This window comes from Bos indicus x Bos taurus, chromosome 1 (assembly GCF_003369695.1).
Source record: "Bos indicus x Bos taurus breed Angus x Brahman F1 hybrid chromosome 1, Bos_hybrid_MaternalHap_v2.0, whole genome shotgun sequence".
In the NCBI taxonomy this organism is placed as follows: Eukaryota; Metazoa; Chordata; class Mammalia; order Artiodactyla; family Bovidae; genus Bos; species Bos indicus x Bos taurus.
Genome location: NC_040076.1, coordinates 44,563,936 through 44,588,139, shown reverse-complemented (window position 1 = coordinate 44,588,139; position 24,204 = coordinate 44,563,936). Strand labels below are relative to the sequence as shown.

General features: G+C 39.9%; 1 protein-coding gene across 1 annotated transcript in view; it reads right to left on the bottom strand.

Moving 5' to 3' along the window:
• Positions 1-24,204, bottom strand: part of LOC113898685 (transmembrane protein 45A-like) — an 89,761-nt gene that overhangs the window by 29,310 nt on the left and 36,247 nt on the right. Inside the window, exons 2-4 of the mRNA XM_027552057.1 lie at positions 6,426-6,617; positions 5,510-5,722; positions 3,579-3,763 (exon numbers count right to left, since the gene is read on the bottom strand). Coding sequence (XP_027407858.1) covers positions 3,579-3,763; positions 5,510-5,722; positions 6,426-6,617 — 590 coding nt within the window. The remainder of the gene's footprint in view (positions 1-3,578; positions 3,764-5,509; positions 5,723-6,425; positions 6,618-24,204) is intronic.

The window sequence follows — 24,204 nt, the reverse complement described above, 5'->3', positions numbered from 1 at the left end:
GGAATATATCTACCTAAAGAAACTAAAGACCTATATATAGAAAACTATAAAACTATAAAACACTGGTGAAAGAAATCAAAGAGGACACTAATAGATGTAGAAATATACCTTGTTCATGGATTGGAAGAATCAATATAGTGAAAATGAGTATACTACCCAAAGCAATTTATAGATTCAATGCAATCCCTATCAAGCTACCAATGGTATTCTTCACAGAGCTAGAACAAATAATTTCACAATTTGTATGGAAATACAAAAAACCTCGAATAGCCAAAGCGATCTTGAGAAAGAAGAATGGAACTGGAGGAATCAACCTACCTGACTTCAGGCTCTACTACAAAGCCACAGTTATCAAGACAGTATGGTACTGGCACAAAGACAGAAATATAGATCAATGGAACAAAATAGAAAGCCCAGAGATAAATCCACGCACATATGGACACCTTATCTTTGACAAAGGAGGCAAGAATATACAATGGATTAAAGACAATCTCTTTAACAAGTGGTGCTGGGAAAACTGGTCAACCACTTGTAAAAGAATGAAACTAGAACACTTCCTAACACCATACACAAAAATAAACTCAAAATGGATTAAAGATCTCAATGTAAGACCAGAAACTATAAAACTCCTAGAGGAGAACACAGGCAAAACACTCTCGGACATACATCACAGCAGGATCCTCTATGACCCATCTCCCAGAATATTGGAAATAAAAGCAAAAATAAACAAATCAGACCTAATTAAACTTAAAAGCTTCTGCACAACAAAGGAAACTATTAGCAAGGTGAAAAGACAGCCTTCAGAATGGGAGAAAATAATAGCAAATGAAGCAACGGACAAACAACTAATCTCAAAAATATACAAGCAACTCCTAACGTTCAACTCCAGAAAAATAAATGACCCAATCAAAAAATGGGCCAAAGAACTAAAGAGACATTTCTCCAAAGAAGACATACAGATGGCTAACAAACACATGAAAAGATGCTCAACATCACTCATTATCAGAGAAATGCAAATCAAAACCACTATGAGGTACCATTTCACGCTAGTCAGAATGGCTGCAATCCAAAAGTCTACAAGCAATAAATGCTAGAAAGGGTGTGAAGAAAAGGGAACCTTCTTACACTGTTGGTGGGAATGCAAACTAGTACAGCCACTATGGAGAACAGAGTGGAGATTCCTTAAGAATCTGGAAATAGAAGTGTCTTATGATCCAGCAATCCCACTGCTGGGCATACACACCGAGGAAACCAGAAGGGAAAGAGACACGTGTACCCCAATGTTCATCGCAGCACTGTTTATAATAGCCAGGACATGGAAGCAACCTAGATGTCCATCAGCAGATGAATGGATAAGAAAGCTGTAGTACATATACACAATGGAGTATTACTCAGCCATTAAAAAGAATACATTTGAATCAGTTCTAATGAGGTGGATGAAACTGGAGACTATTATACAGAGTGAAGTAAGCCAGAAAGAAAAACACCAATACAGTATACTAATGCATATATATGGAATTTAGAAAGATGGTAACAATAACCCTGTGTACGAGACAGCAAAAGAGACACTGATGTATAGAACAGTCTTTTGGACTCTGTGGGAGAGGGAGAGGGTGGGAAGATTTGGAAGAATGGCATTGAAACATGTATAATATCATGTATGAAACGAGTCGCCAGTCCAGGTTCGATGCACGATACTGGATGCTTGCGGCTGGTGCACTGGGACAACCCAGAGGGATGGTATGGGGAGGGAGGAGGGAGGAGGGTTCAGGATGGGGAACGCATGTATACATGTGGCGGATTCATTTCGATATTTGGCAAAACTAATACAATATTGTAAAGTTTAAAAATAAAAATTAAAAAAAAAAAATAAAAAGAGTCGAAGAGCTTGACTTTACCCCTACATCCAGAGAAATCTCTAATTTCCTTTTAGTTCCCCTGGAGCCAAATAACCAACCATCATGCCTACCCCAGACTTGTAGTCCACAGAGCTACAGCCCAGCTCTGCTCAGTCTGGGAATGTCTAGTCTCGTCTATTTCTATTCTATTCACTGGGGGCTTGCCCTATTTTTGTTTGTGGTGTTTAATTTGCAACTGTGTATTTTTAAACTCTCTTACTTTCATTTACTTTTCTATTCTTTTAATTTACTTTTTATTTTATAGGTATTTTTGATAGTTTATGTGTCATTGTTACATATTTGAAGCAGAGGCAATACACTGAGGCATAAACTCACTGTGTCATCTTGATCTGAAATTATCACTGTTAAGTTGTTTAATTTTATTTTTAGTTTTGAATCAGCAATACCAGAACATAGTAAAATATTCCAATCAAGAGATACAGAATGCATAATCACATCTTACATGCCATTCTATTTAGCTTGCCAACTGATGGTAAATAATCTCACAATACAACATCTATATACCAAATGGTTAAATTCACTGATTATCAAATTATACCATGATAAGGTATTTGTTATTTTTTCCAAATCATTTTACCTTCAAAAAACCCCTGAATCTCAGACCCTATTTACTAGCCTGTGCTCCAACAACCTTTCTACTCCCCCACAAGCTTAAATATCACATCTTTCCTAGCCCCCGTTTGACCATGATGTTTCTCTGAGTCTACCAGGGCTTTCTTATCAATCTTCACTGAAATGCAAATCCCTGGAAGAACCTCATCATCCCAAATCCCTGCACTTTAGTGACTAAAAACCTCCTCTAAGAAATCTTCTGTGATTAAACCACATTCACCTTTTATTCCAGACTTTCCTTATATTCATGAATGTATGTTCAGACAGAGGATGAGATGGTTGGATGGCGTCACCAACTCAATGGATATGAATTTGAGTAAATTTCAGGAGTTGATGATGGACAGGGAGGCCTGGTGTGCTGCAGTCCATGGGGTCACAAAGAGTCGGACATGACTGACCGAACTGAACTGAACTGATAAAGTATATGTTCACTGATTGGAATATATGTTTTCAACAACACTCCAAGGTTAGGGAGTCAACAATAAAAGTGCCTGGGATTTGGAGTCAGACAGACCCACATTTAGATCCTAGTTCCACTACTGTGTGGTCCTGAGCAAGTAACCTGCTCTCTCTGAGTCTCTTTATCAGTTAGTTGGGGATGATAATATCTAACTTCCAAGTTGTCGTGAAGACAAAATGAAAATGAAACAATGTGTATGTAAAAGTCATGTCCAGGGGCCGGCACATACTTATTCCTCAATAGATAATAATTCCCTTCCTTTCCTGCTTTCCTTACGTTTCTCGAGCTTATTACCCATTAGGCTTTAAGTGACTTTAGCATCGGGAACTGCTTCCAGCTAAGCACCAGCTCAGAGTTCCTACAAATGGATATTCAGGTGTGTGATGAAGGTGTACACCTCCCACCTCCTTCCCTGCTGCTCTGCCACTATTCTCACCAGGGCTGCTGGGCCCCTCAAAGGCCTGCATTCTCACTACCAGCAGCATATCAGAAGGAAATCTTTGGGTTCCAGGGCACAACACCCACAATCAAAGAGAGAAGGTCATCAGTGCAGACACCAGGCACATTCACTGGAGGCCCCAACTCACCTGCCAGAACCAGCTTCCCTGAAGCAGGAAAAGGCTTGTCCGCAGAAGTTCCACAGTTATCTTGGCCTGTATGAAGAGCTCCATGAAGGTAATCAGGGCTGTCAAACAGATGGCCAAGAACAGAAGATTGTGCACAAAGATGTCCAGCACTTCCCGGCCATGAGTGTGATTGTAGAAAACAAAAGCTGTTGGAGGCAGAAAAAATAGTTTGTCTTTCTCAATGAAACTACTGTTCCTCCCCCATCTCCACACAGCTTTACATTAAGCACACACATTTGTCCAAAATATAAGGTGCCCACTGCTTCCATTAATAATGGAAATCTCTAGCATTTTTGGAGTCATCACTATACCTGTTTACAATGTAATCTTTGAAATCTCCTTTTCCCTTCCCCAGTCTTTATTCTCTTCTCCAATACATCATGACATTTTCAACTAACTAAATTTCAAACCATATTTTATGCAAAAGGATAAATAATAAGCATGATGAAGGCAGGGGAGCAGGAGTTAGGGCAAGTGGACAGATGAATGAAATAGTCTTTCCTTAAGCAATTTAGTCTACTGGAGGCAGCAAATATAAACACAAATCATAAGAGTGCACTGCGATGGGTAGGGCAAGGTTCTCTGGAAGCTCCCAAGAAGTAGTAACTAACTATATTTTTAATCCTATGGACAGATAGTGGCTTCAACTTCATCCTTTTCATTCGGATGTATAGGAAAAGATGTTCATTCAAAATATAGTAACATCTGGAGAGTAGCTTCGGTGTGAATGGATACATGTAGATATGTATGGTTGAGTCCCTTTGCTGTCCACCTGAAACTATCAAAGCATTGTTAATCGACTATACTCCAATATAAAATAAAAAGTTTAAAATAATATGATAACATCTGAGATAATGAGAATCATGCTGTTGGTGACTGTTGCCCAACTTTTATCTATCACTTGTTCTCAAAGAGCATTTGGCAAAAGCACTTATCTTTAGATGTAGGAGGCAAGGTGGACATTAGAAATGACTGCCTCTTGATAATTGGGGGCTTTTTAGTTCTATGACCAGTCTACCCCTTACATATAAAATGTTGTGGTTCAGTCACTAAGTCGTATCCAACTCTTCTGTGACCCCATGGACTGCAGCCCACCAGGCTCCTCTTCCATGGGATTATCCAGGCAACAATACTGGAGTGTGTTGCCATTTCCTTCTCCATACATATAAAATAAATGAAAACAAAGCATTAAATACTTGTCATCAGTGTTTTCTTATGCAGTAACAGGGAGGCCAACTGAACAAAAAGTGTTAGGACCTCAATTTTATGTGACTGGATTTTTTGGACTCTGTTTATCATGTAATGGTGGAGTTTCATTATATCAATATTAAAAAGGCTACTTCATAGGTATGGGAACTATTCTGCTTTGAGTGGTCTCTTCTTTGGAGGATATTCATGCTTTACTAACCCCAGAGAAGGAAATGGCAACCCACTTCAATATTCTTGCCTGGGAAATCTCATGGACAGAGAAGCCTGATGGATTTCAGTACATGGGATCACAAAGAGTTGGACACAACTGAGTGACTAAAAAACAACAACAACAACGCTTCACTACTCTGAGCTCAGTTTGTTGTGTTAAAAATGGAAATAATGATCATCTCCAGGATAAACCTGAGATAAATGAGCATAGCAGGTGGTTCTTTAAGGTAGATGTGAAATTTGAATACGATACCTGAATATTGTGCTTGTCCAGTTTTACTAAATAAGTTAGTAGGGAAGGGAAATCTTTGGCATCCTATCTAGGACACCTCAATAGCTTACCATGACCCAGACAGCTGGCCTACAGGTCAAGGCTGTACCAGGACACCAAAGGAAAGGTGCCCTTTATTGTTGTAAAGGGCTAGACAAATGTCCAATAATAATGAAAGATAAATGAAAACACTCATACTTACCCTCCACAAATAAGGCATTTAATAGCATTAACTTGCTAAAGGAGGGAGGAAGTGACCTGATGGTGGAACATAAGATGTTTGTCACACCCAGCAGCCCAAAGAAGAGGTATATGGTAAAATGATGCCAGTCTAGGAGTCTGACCCATTGATTCTCTTTGTAGTTGTATAAGATCAAGTGCGGTCCTCCAGGAATAAACTGTCCTGAAAGCATGCCTGCAGAGGGATAAATCACACTTTAAGCCATCTTTCCACAGCTTTACTGAAAACTGAAGATGCAGAAGGATCAGCCTACAGCTTAGCCCAATATATTGTCTTTTTATGGCACTGATTCTTCTTTCTGGGCCATTACCTAACAGCTGAGCACTGGTTCTTTAGACTGGTTTAGAGCTTCAAAGACTGGTTTAGATAATCCCTTTTAGTCAAAGATAGCCAATTCTGTCAAACAGCTATGTCAGATCTTCAAAGCTAATGGACTTAGTTCCACTGAGTTCCCCGATCAGTTACACTGACAGACTAAGTTCCTATTTTAATCTAATGACTAGATAAATCCTGAGTAATTTTGGATTTAGATTTGTGAGACCAATCCTATAGCATCTGATTACTTCCTTCTTACACAGTACGTCTTTGGGTCGGGAGTTGTGCTTGGTTCAGGATTAAAATGCTAGAGTTCAGCTTCTCCCCAATTAAGGATAACCAAATACAACTGAGCAACTGAACCGAACTGTTAGAAAACTAGGCTTGAACTGAATTGCTACATGATCAAGCAATAAAAAACAGAAATACAATTAGAATACGTATTCAGATGTATTTGAATAAAAAATTTGTTTTAGTAATCTCTTGTTTTGATATTCAGTCTTCTCTTTGCATGTGAAAATACACCAAGAAAGCAAACAGAACACAGAAAAGGATCACTCACCGATTAAAGCCATTCCAACTAGTACAATTCCCTCCAACATTTCCATTCGACAGAATAATGCTTTGGGATCGAAGTAGGAAGTCTGCTTCTGGTTTTTGAAGGCATATTTCAGAACACACTTTGTAGTCCACCAAATCCCCAATGTAATTAAGAAGACTCCAGGGAGAACATGGCCTTTGAAATCCCCCATGACTACCAAAATAAGAACATAGAGAAGATGAAGGCATTTCATTTCCAGAACTTGGCCTAAATGTCACTTTTTCTGTAAAGTATACTATCTCTGATAATGGTAGATATATCACTGAGTCAGAGGATCCAGTATTACTGATGACAGTAGTAGACCTATTACAATATCAACAATACCAGCAAATAGAAAAATCCACATTTGTTGAACACTTACCTTTGTCTAGGCACTGTGTCAAGTGGTTTACATGTGATCTCTAACTTAATTTTCACAACATACGCATAAATCAAGGGTTAAATCACATTTTCAATTGGCATACAAGTATAGGAAGTGAAATGACTTACCCAAACCTCACAACTATTGGGGGGGAAAAAAAAAAAAAAACTTCATTGTTTTTAACAGAGAACTGAAAAGATCTTTGAAAAATGATAGTGTGTACTCAACCAACACATTTTAAATATATTTGAAAGAAAGTAACATGAAAGTTTTATCTTTATGTTTAAAACTTGAAGTGATATAAAATTGCCTACAAGAATTTTTAAATAGGTAATTTCAAAGTATCAAACATCAAGAGTGTGGAAAAGATCATTAGTACTTATCAAATATCTGTGTACTCTTCCACACTTTTCCCAGCCACTTCACCATTTGATCAGAATCACATTTCCAGTTCTGAGCAGTAGACTGTGGCATTTGTCACTTCCAGGGTGAGTCAGTTAAGAATCTACATGCTTCCTTTAACTCACTTTTCCCTGCCTTGGCAACCTGGGCATAGCATATCTACAAGATGGAAGACAATCAAACAGCCTGCATCAGATTTCTACAAGAAACAACCCTTTATTGGGTTAAGTCATTTAAATGTTGAGGTTTAATAGCTTAATCAAGCAGATCCAAAGGGATACGAAGCTAAAACATACTGCAAATTCTGTTCATTCCATTGCTACATGATTGACCAATAAAAATCACACATATCCTCCTTTTTGGTCAGCACTATATAAAACTATTGCACTCATCTAACACGCTAAAAGTAATGCTCAAAATTCTCCAAGCTAGCCTTCAACAGAAAAAGAAACAAGAACTTCCAGATGTTCAAGCTGGGATTAGAAAAGGCAGGGGAGAAGGCAATGGCACCCCACTCCAGTACTGTTGCCTGGAAAATCCCATGGATGGAGGAGCCCCTGGTAGGCTGCAGTCCATGGGGTCACTAAGAGTCGGACACAACTGAGCGACTTCACTTTCACTTTCCACTTTCATGCATTGGAGAAGGAAATGGCAACCCACTCCAGTGTTCTTGCCTGGAGAATCCCATGGACAGAGAAGCCTGGTAGGCTGCAGTCCATGGGGTCTCACAGAGTTGGACATGACTGAAGCGACTGAGCAACAGCAGCAGCAGCAGAAAAGGCAGAGGAACCACAGATCAAATTGTCAACATTCGTTGGATCAGAGAAAAAGAAAGAGAATACAAGAAAAACATCTATTTCTGCTTCATTGACTATGCTAAAGCCTTTGACTGTGTGGATCACAATAACCTATGGAAAATTCTGAAAGAGATGGGAATACCAGACCACCTGACCTGCCTCCTAAGAAATCTGTATGCACGATAAGAAGCAACAGTTAGAATTGGACATGGAACAACAGACTGGTTCCAAATCAGGAAAGGAGTATGTCAAGGCTGTATATTGTCACCCTGCTTATTTAATTTATATTCAAAGTATATCATGCAAAATGCTGGGCTGGATGAAGCATAAGCTGGAATGAAGATTCAGTTCAGTTCAGTCACTCAGTTGTGTCCAACTCTCTGTGAGCCCATGGACTGCAGTATGCCAGGCTTCCCTGTCCATCACAAACTTCCAGAGCTTACTCAAACTCATGTCCATTGAGTCAGTGATGTCATCCCCTTCTCCTCCCACCTTCACTCTTTCCCAGAATCAGGGTCTTTTCAAATGAGTCAGTTCTTCCCATCAGGTGGCCAAAGTATTGGAGTTTCAGTTTCAGTATCAGTCCTTCCAATGAATATTCAGGACTGATTTCCTTTAGGATTGACTACTTGGATCTCCTTGCAGTCCAAGAGACTCTCAAGAGTCTTCTCCAACACCACAGGTCAAAAGCATCAATTCTTCAGTGTTCAGCTTTCTTTATAGTCCAACTCTCACATCCATACATGACTTACTGAAAAAACTAAAACTGTGACTAGATGGACTTTTGTTGGCAAAGTAATGTCTCTGCTTTTGAATATGCTATCTAGGTTGGTCATAACTTTCCTTCCAAGGAGTAAGCATCTTTTAATTACATGGCTGCAGTCACCATCTGCAGTGATTTTGGAGCCCCCCAAAATAAACTCTGTCACTGTTTCCATTGTTTCCCCATCTACTTACCATGAAGTGATGGGACCAGATGCCGTGATCTGTTTTCTTAACATTGTTTTAAGCCAACTTTTCACTCTCCTCTTTCACTTTCATCAAGAGGCTCTTTAGTTCTTCTTCACTTTCTGCCATAAGAGTGGTATCAGCTGCATATCTGAGGTTATTGGTATTTCTCCCAGCAAACTTGATTCTAGCTTGTGCTTCATCCAGCCTGGCATTTCTCATGATGTACTCTGCATATAAGTTAAATAAGCAGGGTGACAATATACAGCCTTGACGTACTCCTTTCCCAATTTGGAACCAGTCCATTGCTGGCAAATGCACTGGAACTGGACCAGTCCATGTCCAGTTCTAACTGTTGCTTCTTGACCTGCATACACATTTCTCAGGAGGCAGGTAAGGTGGTCTGGCGTTCCCATCTCTTTCAGAATTTTCCACAGTTCTTTGTGAACCACAGAGTCAAAGGCTTTGGCATAGTCAATAAAGCAGAAATAGATGTTTTTCTGGAACTCTCTTGCTTTTTCCATGATCCAGCAGATGTTGGCAATTTGGTCTCTGGTTCTTCTGCCTTTTCTAAATCCAGCTTGAACATCTGGAAGTTCACAGTTCACCTACTGTTGAAGCCCAGCACAGAGAATTTTGAGCATTACTTTTCTAGTGTAAGATGTGTGCAACTGTGTGGTAGTTTGAACATTCTTTGGCATTGCCTTTCTTTGGGATTGGAATGAAAACTGACCTTTTCCAGTCCTGTGGCCACTGCTGAGTTTTCCAAATTTGCTGGCCTATTGAGTGCAGCACTTTCATAGCATCATTTTTAGGATCTGAAATAGCTCAACTGGAATTCCATCACCTCCACTAGCTTTGTTCATAGTGATGCTTTCTAAGGCCCACTTGACCTCGCATTCCAGGATGTCTGGCTCTAGGTGAGTGATCACACCATTGTGATTATCTGGGTCATAAAGATCTTTTTTGTGTAGCTCTTCTGTGTATTCTTGCCACCTCTTCTTAATATCTTCTGCTTCTGTTAGGTCCATAACATTTCTGTCCTTTATTGAGCCCATCTTTGCATAAAATGTTCCCCTGGTTTCTCCAATTTTCTTTTTTTTTTTTTTTCTCTCCAATTTTCTTAACGAGATCTCTAGTCTTCCCATTCTTTTGTTTTCCTCTATTTCTTTACACTGATCACTGAGGAAGGCTTTCTTATATCTCCTTGCTATTCTTTGGAACCCAGCATTCAAATGGGTATATCTTTCCTTTTCTCCTTTGCCTTTAGCTTCTCTTCTTTTCTCAGCTATTTCTAAGGCCTCCTCAGACAACCATTTTGCCTTTTTGCATTTCTTTTTCTTGGGGATGGTCTTGATCACTCCCTCCTGTACAATGTCATGAGCCTCTGTTCATAATTCTTCAGGCACTCTGTCTATCAGATCTAATCTTTTGAATCTATTTCTCACTTCCACTGTATAATCATAAGGGATTTGATTTCGGTCATACCTGAATGGTCTAGTGGTGTTCCCTACTTTCTTCAATTCAAGTCTGAATTTGGCAATAAGGAGTTCATGATCTGAGCCATAATCAGTCCCCTCCCTGTCTTGTTTTTGCTGACTGTGTATAGTTTCTCTATCTTCAGCCACAAAGAATATAATCAGTCTGAATTCAGTATTGACCATCTGATGATGTCCATGTGTAGAGTCTTCTCTTGTGTTGTTGAAAGAGAGTGTTTGCTATGATCACTGCATTCTCTTGGCAAAACTCTATTAACCTTTGCCCTGATTCATTCTGTACTCCAAGACCAAGTTTGCCTGTTACTCCAGGTATTTCTTGACTTCCTACTTTTTTCCAGTCCCCTGTAATGAAAAGGACATCTCTTTTGGGTGTTAGTTCTAAAAGGTCTTGTAGGTCTACATAGAATCATTCAACTTCTTCAGCATTACTGGTTGGGGAGTAGACTTGGATTACTATGATATTGAATGGTTTGCCTTGGAAACGAACAGAGATCATTCTGTCTTTTTTGAGATCACATCCAGGTACTGCATTTCAGACTCTTTTGTTGACTATGATGGCTACTCCATTTCTTGTAAGGGATTCTTGCTCACAGTAGTAGATATAATGGTCATCTGAGTTAAATTCACCCATTCTGGTCCATTTTAGTTTGCTGATTCCTAGAATGTTGATGTTCACTCTTGCCATCTCCTGTTTGACCACTACCAATTTGCCTTGATTCACGGACCTAACATTCCAGGTTCCTATGCAGACTTTACTTCCATCACCAGTCATATTCACAACTGGGTATTGTTTTTGCTTTGGCTCCATCTCTTCATACTTTCTGGAGTTATTTCTCCATTGATCTCCAGCAGCATATTTGGCACCTACTGTCCTGGGGAGTTCATCTTTCAGTGTCCTATCTTTTTGTCTTTTCATTCTGTTCATGCCGGGAGAAATAATAATATCCTCACATATGCTGATGACACCACTCTTATGGCAGAAAGCAAAAAAGAACCAAAGAGCCTCTTGATGAAAGTGAAAGAGGAGAGTGAAAAACTTTGCCTAAAACTCAAGATTCAAAAACTAAGATCATGGCATTCAGTCCCATCATTTCATAGCAAATAGATGGAGAAACAATGGAAACAGTGAAGGTCTTTATTTTTGGGGGCTCCAAAATCACTGTGGACAATGACTGCAGCCATGAAATTAAAAGATGCTTGCTCCTTGGAGAAAAGCTATGACAAACACAGACAGCATATTAAAATGCAGAGACATTACTTTGCTGACAAAGGTCCATCTAGTCAAAGCTATGGTTTTTCCAGTAGTCATGTATGGATGTGAGAGTTGGACCATAAAGAAAGGTGAGCACCAAAGAATTGATGCTGTTGAACTGTGATGTTGGAGAAGACTCTGGAGAGTCCCTTGGACTGCAAGGAGATCCAACCAGTCCATCCTAAAGGAAATCAGTCCTGAATATTCATTGGAAGGACTGATGCTGAAGCTCCAATACTTTGGCCACCTGATGCAAAGAACTGACTCATTGGGAAAGACCCTGATTCTGGGAAAGATTTAAGACAGGAGGAGAAGGGGATGACAGAGGATGAGATGGCTGGATGGCTTCACTGACTCAATGGACATGAGTTTAAGCAAGCTCCAGGAGTTGGTGAAGGACAGGGAAGCCTGGCATGTTTCAGTCCATGGAGTGGCAAAGGGTCTGACATGATGAGTGACTAAACTGAATTGATTGAAAACCAGGTTTGAACTGTATTGCTACATGATCAAGCAATAAAAAACAAAAATATCCTCCTTTTTTGGTCAGTGCTATAGAAAATCAGAGTCTTCCCTAGTGGCTCAGACAGTAAAGAGTCTGCCTACAAATTGGGATACCTAGGTTTGATCCCTGGGTGGGGAAGATCCCCTGGAGAAGGCAACGGCAATCTACTCCAGTATTCTTGCCTGGAAAATCCCATGGATGGAGGAGCTTGGTGGGCCCCAGTCCATGGGGTGGCAAAGGATCAGACACAACTGAGTGACTAACACACTCATAGAAAATCAGTCTTTAGTTATATGAGTTTTGAATTACATGAGCACTCTTTTGTTCAAAGATATTGTATCATCTACAGAATAACAAAGAGAGTGTTCAGAATAACCCCTGTGGATCTTACAGTGGGCCAGTGCAGGAAAACTCACAAAAGGGGATTTCAGGATTCCCTTCAGCTCAACAGAGGTGGGTGATGGACCTCTCAATTCAGGGAAAATCCCTTTGAGTTACTTCCACATCCTTCTGACAGAACTGTGAAGTTTCAAAGATGAACTATGAAGCTCACTCAAACACTAAAAGGCTCTTAAATCTCCAGCTGAGACCCCAGATAGACATTGTAGCAACCCCAGAATCATCCATACCATCCTAGAGACTCTGCCTCAGCGTATCACAAAGTGCCAAATGCAGCTTCTTGTCCAGACTGACTCTAATGAGGGGTGTGACCTGGATGAGGTCCCTTAAGCTCTCTGAGCCTTGGTCCTTAATAAAGAAGGATGTGGCTCCCTGACACCTGGAGTTCCTTCCTGCTCTAACAGATTCACTGATTCATTATCCTAACCACCATCTTTATCACAGTGTTACTGAGTCCTCTTGTATGTCATGGCTTAGACAATCACATGAGATTGAAATATACTTCTATGTGGGATTGAGAAGTACACCTAGACTCTAAATATTTTTAACTTTTCTGAAAAAGAATCTGATATATTCTAAAGGAAGCTTAAATTTTACATTCTTTGGTACAGGGAATCCACTTCCAGGAATTTATCCTAAACATCTAACCAGAAATCAGGAACCAAATTACAAGCAATATACATGTCTGAAATTAATAAAGAGGGGATATATTTACTTTAAAGAAAAAAAAAGGTTGTTTTTAAAACTGAGAAGAGGGGACTTTAGATTCAGATTGACTAGAGATGAATCTTAACTTTACTGTTTAACAGTTCCATGACTTTGGGAAAGTTATTTAACCTCTCAGGGTTTTAGCTTCCCCTCTGTAAAATAAAACAAAGTTTCAACCTTATAAAATTAAAATGAGTTGTTCCAAAGCAAATAACCCACAGTATTATTAAATGAGCTCCGACTATACTCAACATCACAAACTATGAAAGTAAAACCAAATGACAAATTCTACTTGTATACCAATTGCAGAAAAGCAAGAAGCACCTATACAATTCACTTAGCACTCATTCATGTACTGCCTGTAACATTGCTCCTGCTGTTGACTTAGAGAGTTACTAGCGACTGCAATTTGGAGAAGGCAATGGCACCCCACTCCAGTACTCTTGCCTGGAAAATCCCATGGACGGAGGAGCCTGGTAGGCTGCAGTCCATGGGAACGCAAAGAGTCAGACACGACCGAGCGACTTCACTTTAACTTTTCCCTTTCATGCATTGGAGAAGGAAATGGCAACCCACTCCAGTGTTCTTGCCTGGAGAATCCCAGGGACAGGGGAGCCTCGTGGGCTGCCGTCTATGGGGTCGCACAGAGTCGGACACGACTCAAGCGACTTAGCAGCAGCAGCAGCAGCAGCAGCGACTGCAATTAGAGAATAAGCTCCTTGAAAGCAGGAACCATAAATCTACTCTTCCATTCCCCCCTGGACCTGTACAGTGCACTATATACTGGGAAGTTGTAAGTTAAGAGTAAAGAAGTCCTTCCTGTAACACAGGATCACATATTTACTCAACACCACCATTAAACTTGGGGCTTCCCTTGTAGCTCAGTCGGTAAAGGATGTGCCTGCAGTGCAGGAGACCTGTGTTCGATTCCTGGGTTGGGAAGATGCCCTGGAGAAGGAAATCACAACCCACTCCAGTATCCTTGCCTGGAAAAGCTCATGGACAGAGGAGCCTGGTGGGCTGCAGTCCATGGGGTCGCAAAGAGTTGGACACGACTGAGTGACTAACACTAACTAACACCATTAAACTAATTATCTTATTTACCACCCAGTACCAGAAAATAATTTTCCTCCAGTTACCACCATTCACCGGCTTGCTCAAACCCAAAATACGCAGGTCATCCTAGAGTCCATCTATGTCCCTGAAAACTAGTTGATTATCGAGATTTACTGCTTCTGCTTTTCTATGTGAACCCTCTCCTGCCCCAAACTAGGCTGACTTCCCTTAGCCTCTTGAATTTTTCTGCTTGGTGAATCTGCCCTGATGGCCCAGACAGGAGATGCTAATACCTTCTCCAAGTATTGAGTTCTTACTTTACTGAATTCTTTCTGTAATTAGTCACTGGAAGTTGGCCTTCTTCATTAGTCTCTATATTTGTTACTATATTGTGAGTGCCTGTGAGGCAGGCAATTGAGGCCTCTCAGAGGTTAAATGCCTATACCATCCTTATTTATTTTTTTAGGCTTCTGGTACATGGGGAAAAGAGAAAGAAAATTCCAAAACAGGTTACCAAAACTGGCTGCTTTTAAGTGTTTACGTTTCCCTAGTAAATACTTTGAATCCACACATAAAATGTATTGCCTATTTTGGTAATAACATGAAAACTTCTGAATTGTGCAGCTCTAGGCCAAATCCACCTCTATGACCAGCTAACAGATTACCACACCCCCAAAGGCTTGAACATACTAGTGTATCTCAGAACAGCCCCTGGGATGTGATAGGGTGGCAATGAGGAATAGTTGAAAGATTTTGAGATGATTGGAATGGGGTGAGAAATTACTTCTTTTCCTATGTCAGCTTTAGATCTTCTGTATCTGTAGCCTTTTAATCTCAAACACTCTGATGGTTCCAATCTTTCTGTTTAAAAAACCCAAACAAAATGAAGTCAAAGCAGGCTTGCTATATTTGCCTGGCTAAGGGACCCAGCAGACCCAGTTTCTCCCAGCAACAAAAATGGCACTCAATTGATTTCACTTCCATTGCAGAGAGAGAAAACTCACTCAGAACCTCAAACATCACTCAAGTCAACTTCTAGAACACCACCACCTGTATATCAGTCTGTTGTTCCCTGCTTTTGCAACTGCTGGTAAAAACCTAGGAATCCAAGTTTAATTAGATCTCAATCTAAAAAGCAGATATGTTGCCCTTGGAAGGAGAACATGGGGCCCTCCTCCACAAAGCAGAGCATACTTGCCAGGCAGACAGCAGAAACCCCAGGGAAATCACCAGGCTAGCAAACCAGAAGGTCCTTCCTCAGCATCCTTCCTGCTTGATTGCACCACTTGCAATCTCGTGCAGAAGAGGTTCAGGCAGCCCTAAAGTGGTGGGCTTCAAGATTCAATCACTAGCTTCCAGCTGCCAGCCATCCTAATAATTTATACCCTTCTCCATCCAGAAAAAAAACCTCTGCTCCTAATGACACCAAACATCACCCCCTGAGCTAAGACAAGAAACAATACCTGCAACCCACATTGGCTGCTTTTTTCTGAACATCCCCTGACATACACAAATACTCACCACTCAAAAGGGAAATGTTTTTAAACTCTCTCACTTAAGGATAATGAGCAAATCTCAAGATTTAAATCAGGTGTTAGGGATTCATTCCCATTAACCAAAGCCACTTAAACCAATGGCCAGGGCTGTGTATGGAAAGAGAGAACTCAAAATGGCCTAGAAATAGAGATTCTACAATTTACTTGTTGGATTTTCAACTTCAATATAAAATGAATACTATGGAGAAAAACTTAAACTAAAAATTTAGCTTGAACCATCACCAAAATGAAGTATTCTTAAATCTTAGCGATTCATATTTCAAGATATTTACATATTCAAATACACTAAACCAATTTGAGCTATTTCCTGAGCTTACTTTACCACTTGTCTTAATTCTCAAAGCAATGTATATACAAGTATATGTAGGTTTAATTATATTTTATTTTCCACCATTCCATACCAGTTCTTTCTCTCCCAAATTTCAACTGTTTTTAAAGACTCTTCTTTTTTATTAGCAGTATTATGAATAAATTTATTATTAATAAGTTAGCCTTACATTCACACTTTCCTCAGTGTCAAGTCCTATGCAATTCTCTTCTTCTAGAAGAGAATTTACAATAGTCCCAGTCTCAAGAAGGAAAAGCAGATACTGACTGACTTAAATCTAAAACTGCCCCCTCTTCCTTCTTGGAGACTACACCAATGTCCTCATATCTTTCCAGCTTGAACTTGAGCAGATACATCAGAATATGTCACAATGCCTGCATAAATGTGAATCTAAGGACCAACCCCTTTTGAAAACCCTACCTTCTGGTCCAAATGTTGTGCCATAGAGTATTTCTCAATGAGACTCACCTGACACTCCATCCACATGACCACAGTCATGTCCCACCTGCTGTGAAAACCAGAGCCAGGGTGCATGTCTGATCTTTACCCTCTCTCTTCCAGGCCATCAAGATGGATAGATGACAAAGGGAATGGCAATAGCAGCAGTAACATAATAAAGCCTGACTGATAAGACTGATAACGACAACCATCTTCTAACATACAGTGAAATGTTCCCTTGGTATCTCTAATTTTCTTGAAGAGATCTCTAGTCTTTCCCATTCTGTTGTTTTCCTCTATTTCTTTGCATTGATTGCTGAGGAAGGCTTTCTTATCTCTCCTTGCTATTCTTTGGAACTTTGCATTCAGATGCTTATATCTTTCCTTTTCTCCTTTGCTTTTCACTTTTCTTTTCACAGCTGTTTGTAAGGCCTCCTCAGATAGCCATTTTGCTTTTTTCCATTTCTTTTTCTTGGGGATGGTCTTGATCTCTGTCTCCTGTACAATGTCACAAACCTCCATCCATAATTCATCAGGCACTCTATCTATCAGATCTAGTCCCTTAAATCTATTTCTCACTTCCACTGTATACTCATAAGGAATTTGATTTAGGTCATATCTGAATGGTCTAGTGATCTGCCCTACTTTCTTCAATTTAAGTCTGAATTTGGCAATAAGGAGCTCATGATGTAAGCCACAGTCAGCTCTTGGTCTTGTTTTTGCTGACTGTATGGAGCTTCTCCATCTTTGGCTGCAAAGAATATAATCAATCTGATTTCAGTGTTGACTATCTGGTGATGTCCATGTGTAGAGTCTTCTCTTGTGTTGTTGAAAGAGGGTGTTTGCTATGACCAGTGCATTCTCTTGGCAAAACTCTATTAGCAGAAGATATTAAGAAGAGGTGGCAAGAATACACAGAAGAACTGTATTCATGACCAAGATAATCATGATGGTCTGATCACTCACCTAGAGCCAGACATCCTGGAATGTGAAGTCAAGTGGGCCTTAGAAAGCATCGCTATGAACAAAGTTAGTGGAGGTTATGGAATTCCAGTTGAGCTATTTCAAATCCTGAAAGATGATCTTGTGAAAGTGCTGCACTCAATATGCCAGCAAATTTGGAAAACTCAGCAATGGCCACAGGACTGGAAAAGGTCAGTTTTCATTCCAATCCCAAAGAAAGGCAATGCCAAAGAAGGCTCAAACTACCACACAATTGCACTCATCTCACACGCTAGTAAAGTAATGCTCAAAATTCTCCAAGCCAGGCTTCACCAATATGTGAACCATGAACTTTTAGAAGTTCAAGCTGGTTTTAGAAAAGGCAGAGGAACCAGAGACCAAATTGCCAACATCTGCTGGATCATCGAAAAAGCATAAGAGTTCCAGAAAAACATCTATTTCTGCTTTATTGACTATGCCAAAGCCTTTGACTGTGTGGATCACAATAAACTGTGGAAAATTCTGAAAGAGATGGGAATACCAGACCACCTGACCTGCCTCTTGAGAAACCTGTATGCAGGTCAGGAAGCAACATTTAGAACTGGACATGGAACAACAGACTGGTTCCAAATCGGAAAAGGAGTACGTCAAGGCTGTATATTATCACCCTGTTTATTTAACTTATATAAAGAGTACATCATGAGAATCACTGGGCTGGAAGAAGCACAAGCTGGAACCAAGAATGCTGGGAGAAATATCAATAACCTCAGATATGCAGATGACACCACCCTTATGGCAGAAAGTGAAGAGGAACTAAAAAGCCTCTTGATGAAAGTGAAAGAGGAGAGTGAAAATGTTGGCTTAAAGCTCAACATTCAGAAAATGAAGATCATGGCATCTGGTCCCATCGCTCCATGGCAAATAGATGGGGAAACAGTGTCAGACTTTATTTTTCTGGGCTCCAAAATCACTGCAGATGGTGATTGTAGCCATGAAATTAAAAGACGCTTACTCCTTGGAAGGAAAGTTATGACCAACCTAGATAGCATATTCAAAAGCAGAGACATTACTTTGCCAAAAAAGGTCCATCTAGTCAAGGCTATGGTTTTTCCAGTGATCATATATAGCTGTGATAGTTGGACTGTGAAGAAAGCTGAGAGCCGAAGAATTGATGCTTTTGAACTGTGGTGTTGGAGAAGACTCTTGAGAGTCCCTTGGACTGCAAGGAGATCCAACCAGTCCATTCTGAAGGAGATCAGTCCTGGGTGTTCATTGGAAGGACTGATGCTGAAGCTGAAACTCCAATACTTTGGCCATCTCATGCAAAGAGCTGACTCATTGGAAAAGACTCTGATGCTGGGAGGGATTGGGGGCAGGAGGAGAAGGGGACGACGGAGGATGAGATGGCTGGATGGCATCACCAACTCGATGGACATGAGTCTCAGTGAACTCCAGGAGTTGGTGATGGACGGGGAGGCCTGGCGTGCTGTGATTCATGGGGTCACGAAGAGTCGGACATGACTGAGCAACTGAACTGAACTGAACTGAACATATAGTGCCTCAAGCAAGAGATTGGCATTGGTACTTAAGTTGGGAGTCACAGCCAAATCAAAGTTATGGGAATAAGAAAAGATGATGGGAAAACATTTAACTAGGTCAACAGTGAAGGTCACTTGTCTTCAAGGAATACACAAACTAAGAGCTGGGTGAATAAATAAGTTAGAATAAGTTTTCCTAAATCAATATGAAGCTTGCCCAAAGTGAAATGTAAACAAGAAAGAAGCAATGGTCTGACTCTAACCTGGAAAGCCAGCAACTGCTACCTATCTGCATTGAAGTCTTATTTCCTCCTTCATTGTAAACTCTTGGTGAACAAGAGCCATGTCCCCTAGAATGCTTCACACCCAGTTAGCCAATGAATGATGGACCCACCTCCCTGAAACACTGGCCTGGGTGGCAACCAAGATCAGAAAGAGTCAGAGTGACTAATTGCAAATTCCTAGGCTCACTTCATATCTACTAACTCAGATTTAAATGTGGCCTCCCCATCAGCATACCCAGAGGCATTTGTCTCCCATCAGTACATAAGCCGTGATGTGTCTGCTCATATCAGGCTTCGTATAAGACAAGGGTAGATGGTGCAATAGCTGCTCTTGAGACCAGACAATAACTGGCTCTGTCAGATGACAATAACCATTCTAGAGTGCTTCCATTCTATTTATTTTACTCTATTTTATCAGGTATTACTAAGACATTATTTTATTTTGCTCTCTTCTGTACAGTTCAGTTAGGTTCAGTCACTCAGATGTGTCCGACTTTTTGCCCTGCCATGGACTGCAGCACACCAGGCTTCCCTGTTCTTCAACTCCCAGAGCTTTCTCAAACTCATGTCCATTGAGTCAGCAATGCCATCCAACCATCTCATCCTCTGTCACCCCTTTCTCCTACCTTCAATCTTGCCCAGCATCAGGATCTTTTCCATTGGGTCAGTTCTCTGCATCAGATGGCCAAAGTACTAGACCTTCAGCTTCAGCATCAGTCCTTCCAATGAATATTCAGGACTGATTTTCTTTAGGATGGACTGGTTGGGTCTCCTTGCAATCCAAGGGACTCTCAAGAGTCTTCTCCAACACCATAGTTCAAAAGCATCAATTCTTTGGCACCCTCTTTCTTTACGGCCCAACTCTCACATCCATACATGACTACTGGAAAAACCACAGCTTTGACTAGATGAACCTTTGCCAGCAAAGTAATGTCTGCTTTTTAATATGCTATCTAGGTTGGTCATAGTTTTTCTTCCAGGGAGCAAGCATCTTTTAGTTTCATGGCTGCAATCACCATCTGCAGTGATTTTGGAGGCCAAGAAAATAAAGTCTGTCACTGTTTCCATTGTTTCCCCATCTATTTGCCATGAAGTGATGGGACTGGATACCATGATCTTAGTTTTTTGAATGTTGAGTTTTAAGCCAACTTTTTCACTCTCCTCTTTCATCAAGAGGCTCCTCAGTTCCTCTTCGCTTTCTGCCATAAGGGTGGTGTCATCTGCATATTTGAGGTTATGGATATTTCTCCTGGCAATCCTAATTCCAACTCGTGCTTCATTCAGCTCTTCTGTACACTTGGTTCTTATTCCCATAACTCTTTGAGTTAAACATTGAGATGTTTAAATAACTAAAACCATCCCTGTCACATACATGGGCTATTCTTAACCAAACATTCAGAACAATAAACAGAACACTTAACCTGAAAATAGAAGACAGGATAAGGCAATCCAAAGACTTATATCTTGAACAACACAACCGACAAATAGTAAGAACAAGTATATGTCACATTACCTGCCTGTAGCCAACTCTTCAAAATATAGAAGCCTAGATTGTTTCTGTTAGAAGTGTGGCACCTGAGGTAGGTAGGAAGCTAGCATCTACTATGTGCTAAACTTTTCATGTATTTGATTATTCTTTGAGAAAACCCAAGAAGTATTCTTTCTACCACAGGTGAGAGAAATATGAGACACCAAGAGATTAGCTAACCAACACTAGGGCACAGGGGCTTCTCCCAGGTAGCACTGGTGGTAAAGAACCCTCCTGCCAATGCAGGAGACCTGGGTTCTATCCCTGGGTCAGGAAGATCCCTTGGAGAAGGACATGGCAACCCACTCCTGTAGTCTTGCCTGGAGAATCCCGTGGGCAGAGGAGTCTGGCAGGCTACAGTCCTTGGGGTCACAAAGAGTTGGACATGACTGAGCGACTAACACAAGGCACAGAGTTGGTTAAAGATCAGAGCCAGGATTTCAAGTTCTTTATATGTCTGACTCCAAATCCCATTCTGTCCCCCTAGATCAGGGCAAAGACTAAAAAAAACCTTCTCAGCTAGCCCCATCAGACAATCTTCATCAACTACATTTGTGTAGGTTAAACACAGTGGGGAGAGGGCTTCTCCTTCTAGGACTATCTATAACTGAATTGTCAGCACATGTGAAGGAGGTGAAGCTTTGCACATAGTCAGAGTATTTATTTACCACTGTGGTAATCAAAGTCAGAATGCACAGGGTTGCCAACAAAAAAAGCACTGAGTAGTCTGAGACATCATTTGACAAAGGTCTAGACACTGAGATGAGTATCAGTGATGTAGAAAGAATCTAAAGCAGTCATCTATAGTTCCAGGCTTCATGCTGCTTCACAAATCACATCAATGAAAAATGTCATCAAAAATCGTCAAATTACACACTTAAAATTTAGGGCTAAACTTTATTGTATGTAAATTATACTTCAATGAAGCTAATTGAAAAGGGAGAATGAACTCTTCTGCACTTCCTTCTCTCCTGGCAGCTGGGAACATGATTTTGATGGATAGAGCCTTAGCAACTATTTTAGACTATAAGGCCCAAGTTGAAGAGAAGGAGCAGTGAATCTGAAAGAAGCTTATTCCTGACAACTTTGTCAGGATCCATTCCATTCCTGAATACTTCTGTTGTCATGAATATTTTATGTAATATGCAAATTAAATTCTTTTGTGTATAAAAGAAAAAATATTTAAATCTATCCTGTATAGCAAAAAAATAAAAATTATGTGTCAAAATAATAGCTAACATTTATTGATTGCTTTCTGTGTACCAGTCTCCATTCAAGTAAGTGCTTTGCATTTTAACTAATTTAACCTTCATAAGAAGCCTCTGAAGTAGATACTATCAGATATTTTGTCACTCTGATTTTGCAGATGAAGAACCCGAGGCAAAGTTAGGAACTAAAATGTTTACAATCACACAGGTGATAAGTAACAGAACTGGAATTCATATCCAGCCCTGGGTCTATAGTACCTCTATGACAATATACCATAAATACAGTTAAAAGACACTTGACCAAGAAGATATTGACAATTAATGTAAAACTGACAAAGGCTGAGTAGCCAGAATGTCATTTTTAATCAGGGATCTGTTTGTTAAAAAGAAAAAAAAAAAAATCTGCTCCCCTACACCCCTCTACCATGGGCAAGGAATTGTTCTTAACAGACAATTCAACACAGAGAAAACCTTAATGCCGGATAATCAAATGAAAAAAGTCCAATCTCATGAGAAATCAAAGCAAATTGAATTTAAATCAGAGCTATTTTTCTTATCAGATTAGCAAAATTCAAAAGATCCATTATATCAAGTGTTGGTGAGAGTATGAGGAAATGGGAGTGCTTATACACTGTCAGAAGTATAAATTTGATTGCTGACTACAGTCCAGCACTTCCATTTGTACTATGTACTCTAACAAGTCATAGATATGCTCTCTTGAATATATAAGAAATTTTATTGTTGCATTGGTAGTAGTAACATGAAATTAGAAATAATCTGAATATCCATCAACAGAGAAATAGAAAAATAACATGAAGTAACCTATACAGTAGAATATGATGTGTGTGTGTGTAAAAGTTGCTCAGTCATTGTCCGACTCTTTGTGACCCTATGGATTATACAGCACATGGAATTCTCTAGGCCAGAATACTGGAATGGGTAGCCTTTCCCTTCTCCAGGGGGTCTTCCCAACCCAGGTCTCCCGTGTTGCAGGTGGATTCTTTACCAGCTGAGCCACAAGGGAAACCCAAGAATACTGGAGTGGGTAGCCTATCCCTTCTGCAGTGGTAGAATATGATACTAGAGTTTAAAAAGACCTTTTTAAAGATGAAAGCATTAGATCTATATTGAGCAACATGGATAGGTTTTTTTAAAGCATTAAGTTGAATGAAAATTGCAAGTTGCCAAATACAATTATGGTTTGATGTAACTTATGTAGTTCTAAACACCTGAAACATAATACAATTAATTACTCAAGCACATATATTAATATAAAAACATAAAAGCAAGGATAGGCATTAGTAATAGTAGTTTCCTTTGGGGAGAGTGAAGGAGACTAGAACTGAGGGATGTCATGGAGTGCTTGTTCTGTAATACCTTATTTCCTGTATTTAAAAGGAAAACTTGAAGCAAATAATACAAAATGTCAGTTCTGCATGGTAGGAAGACTAGAGTATGCCATATTATTTTTGTGCTTTCAATTTTTTAAATTAATAGACTTTATTTTTTAGAAAAGCTTTAGGTTTAGAGAAAACTGAGCAAAAATTACAGATTTCCATGTTTTTTTTCTCCCCAACTCTCACAATTTCCCAATTATTTACTTCTTGTATTAATGTGTATATTTGTTACAATTGGAGAACCAATCAATACGTTTTTATTAACTGAAGTTCATCATTTACATTAGGGTTCACTTTGTGCTTTACAGTTCTTTGCATTTGACAAATGCATCATGTCATGTATCTATCATTACCATAGCATGCAGAATGTGCCACAAAAACCTCCTTTGTTCCACCTACTCATCCCTTTCTTCCTGCCCCTGAGCCCTTGGCAACCATTGATCTTTTTACTTTGTCTATAGTTTTGTCTTTTCTTGAATGTCATATAATTGGAATCATACAATATGTAGCCTTTGCAGACTGAGGCCTTTTATTTAGCAATAGTGCATTTAAAGTTCATCCACGTCTTTTTCTGGTTTGATAGTTCATTTCCTTGTA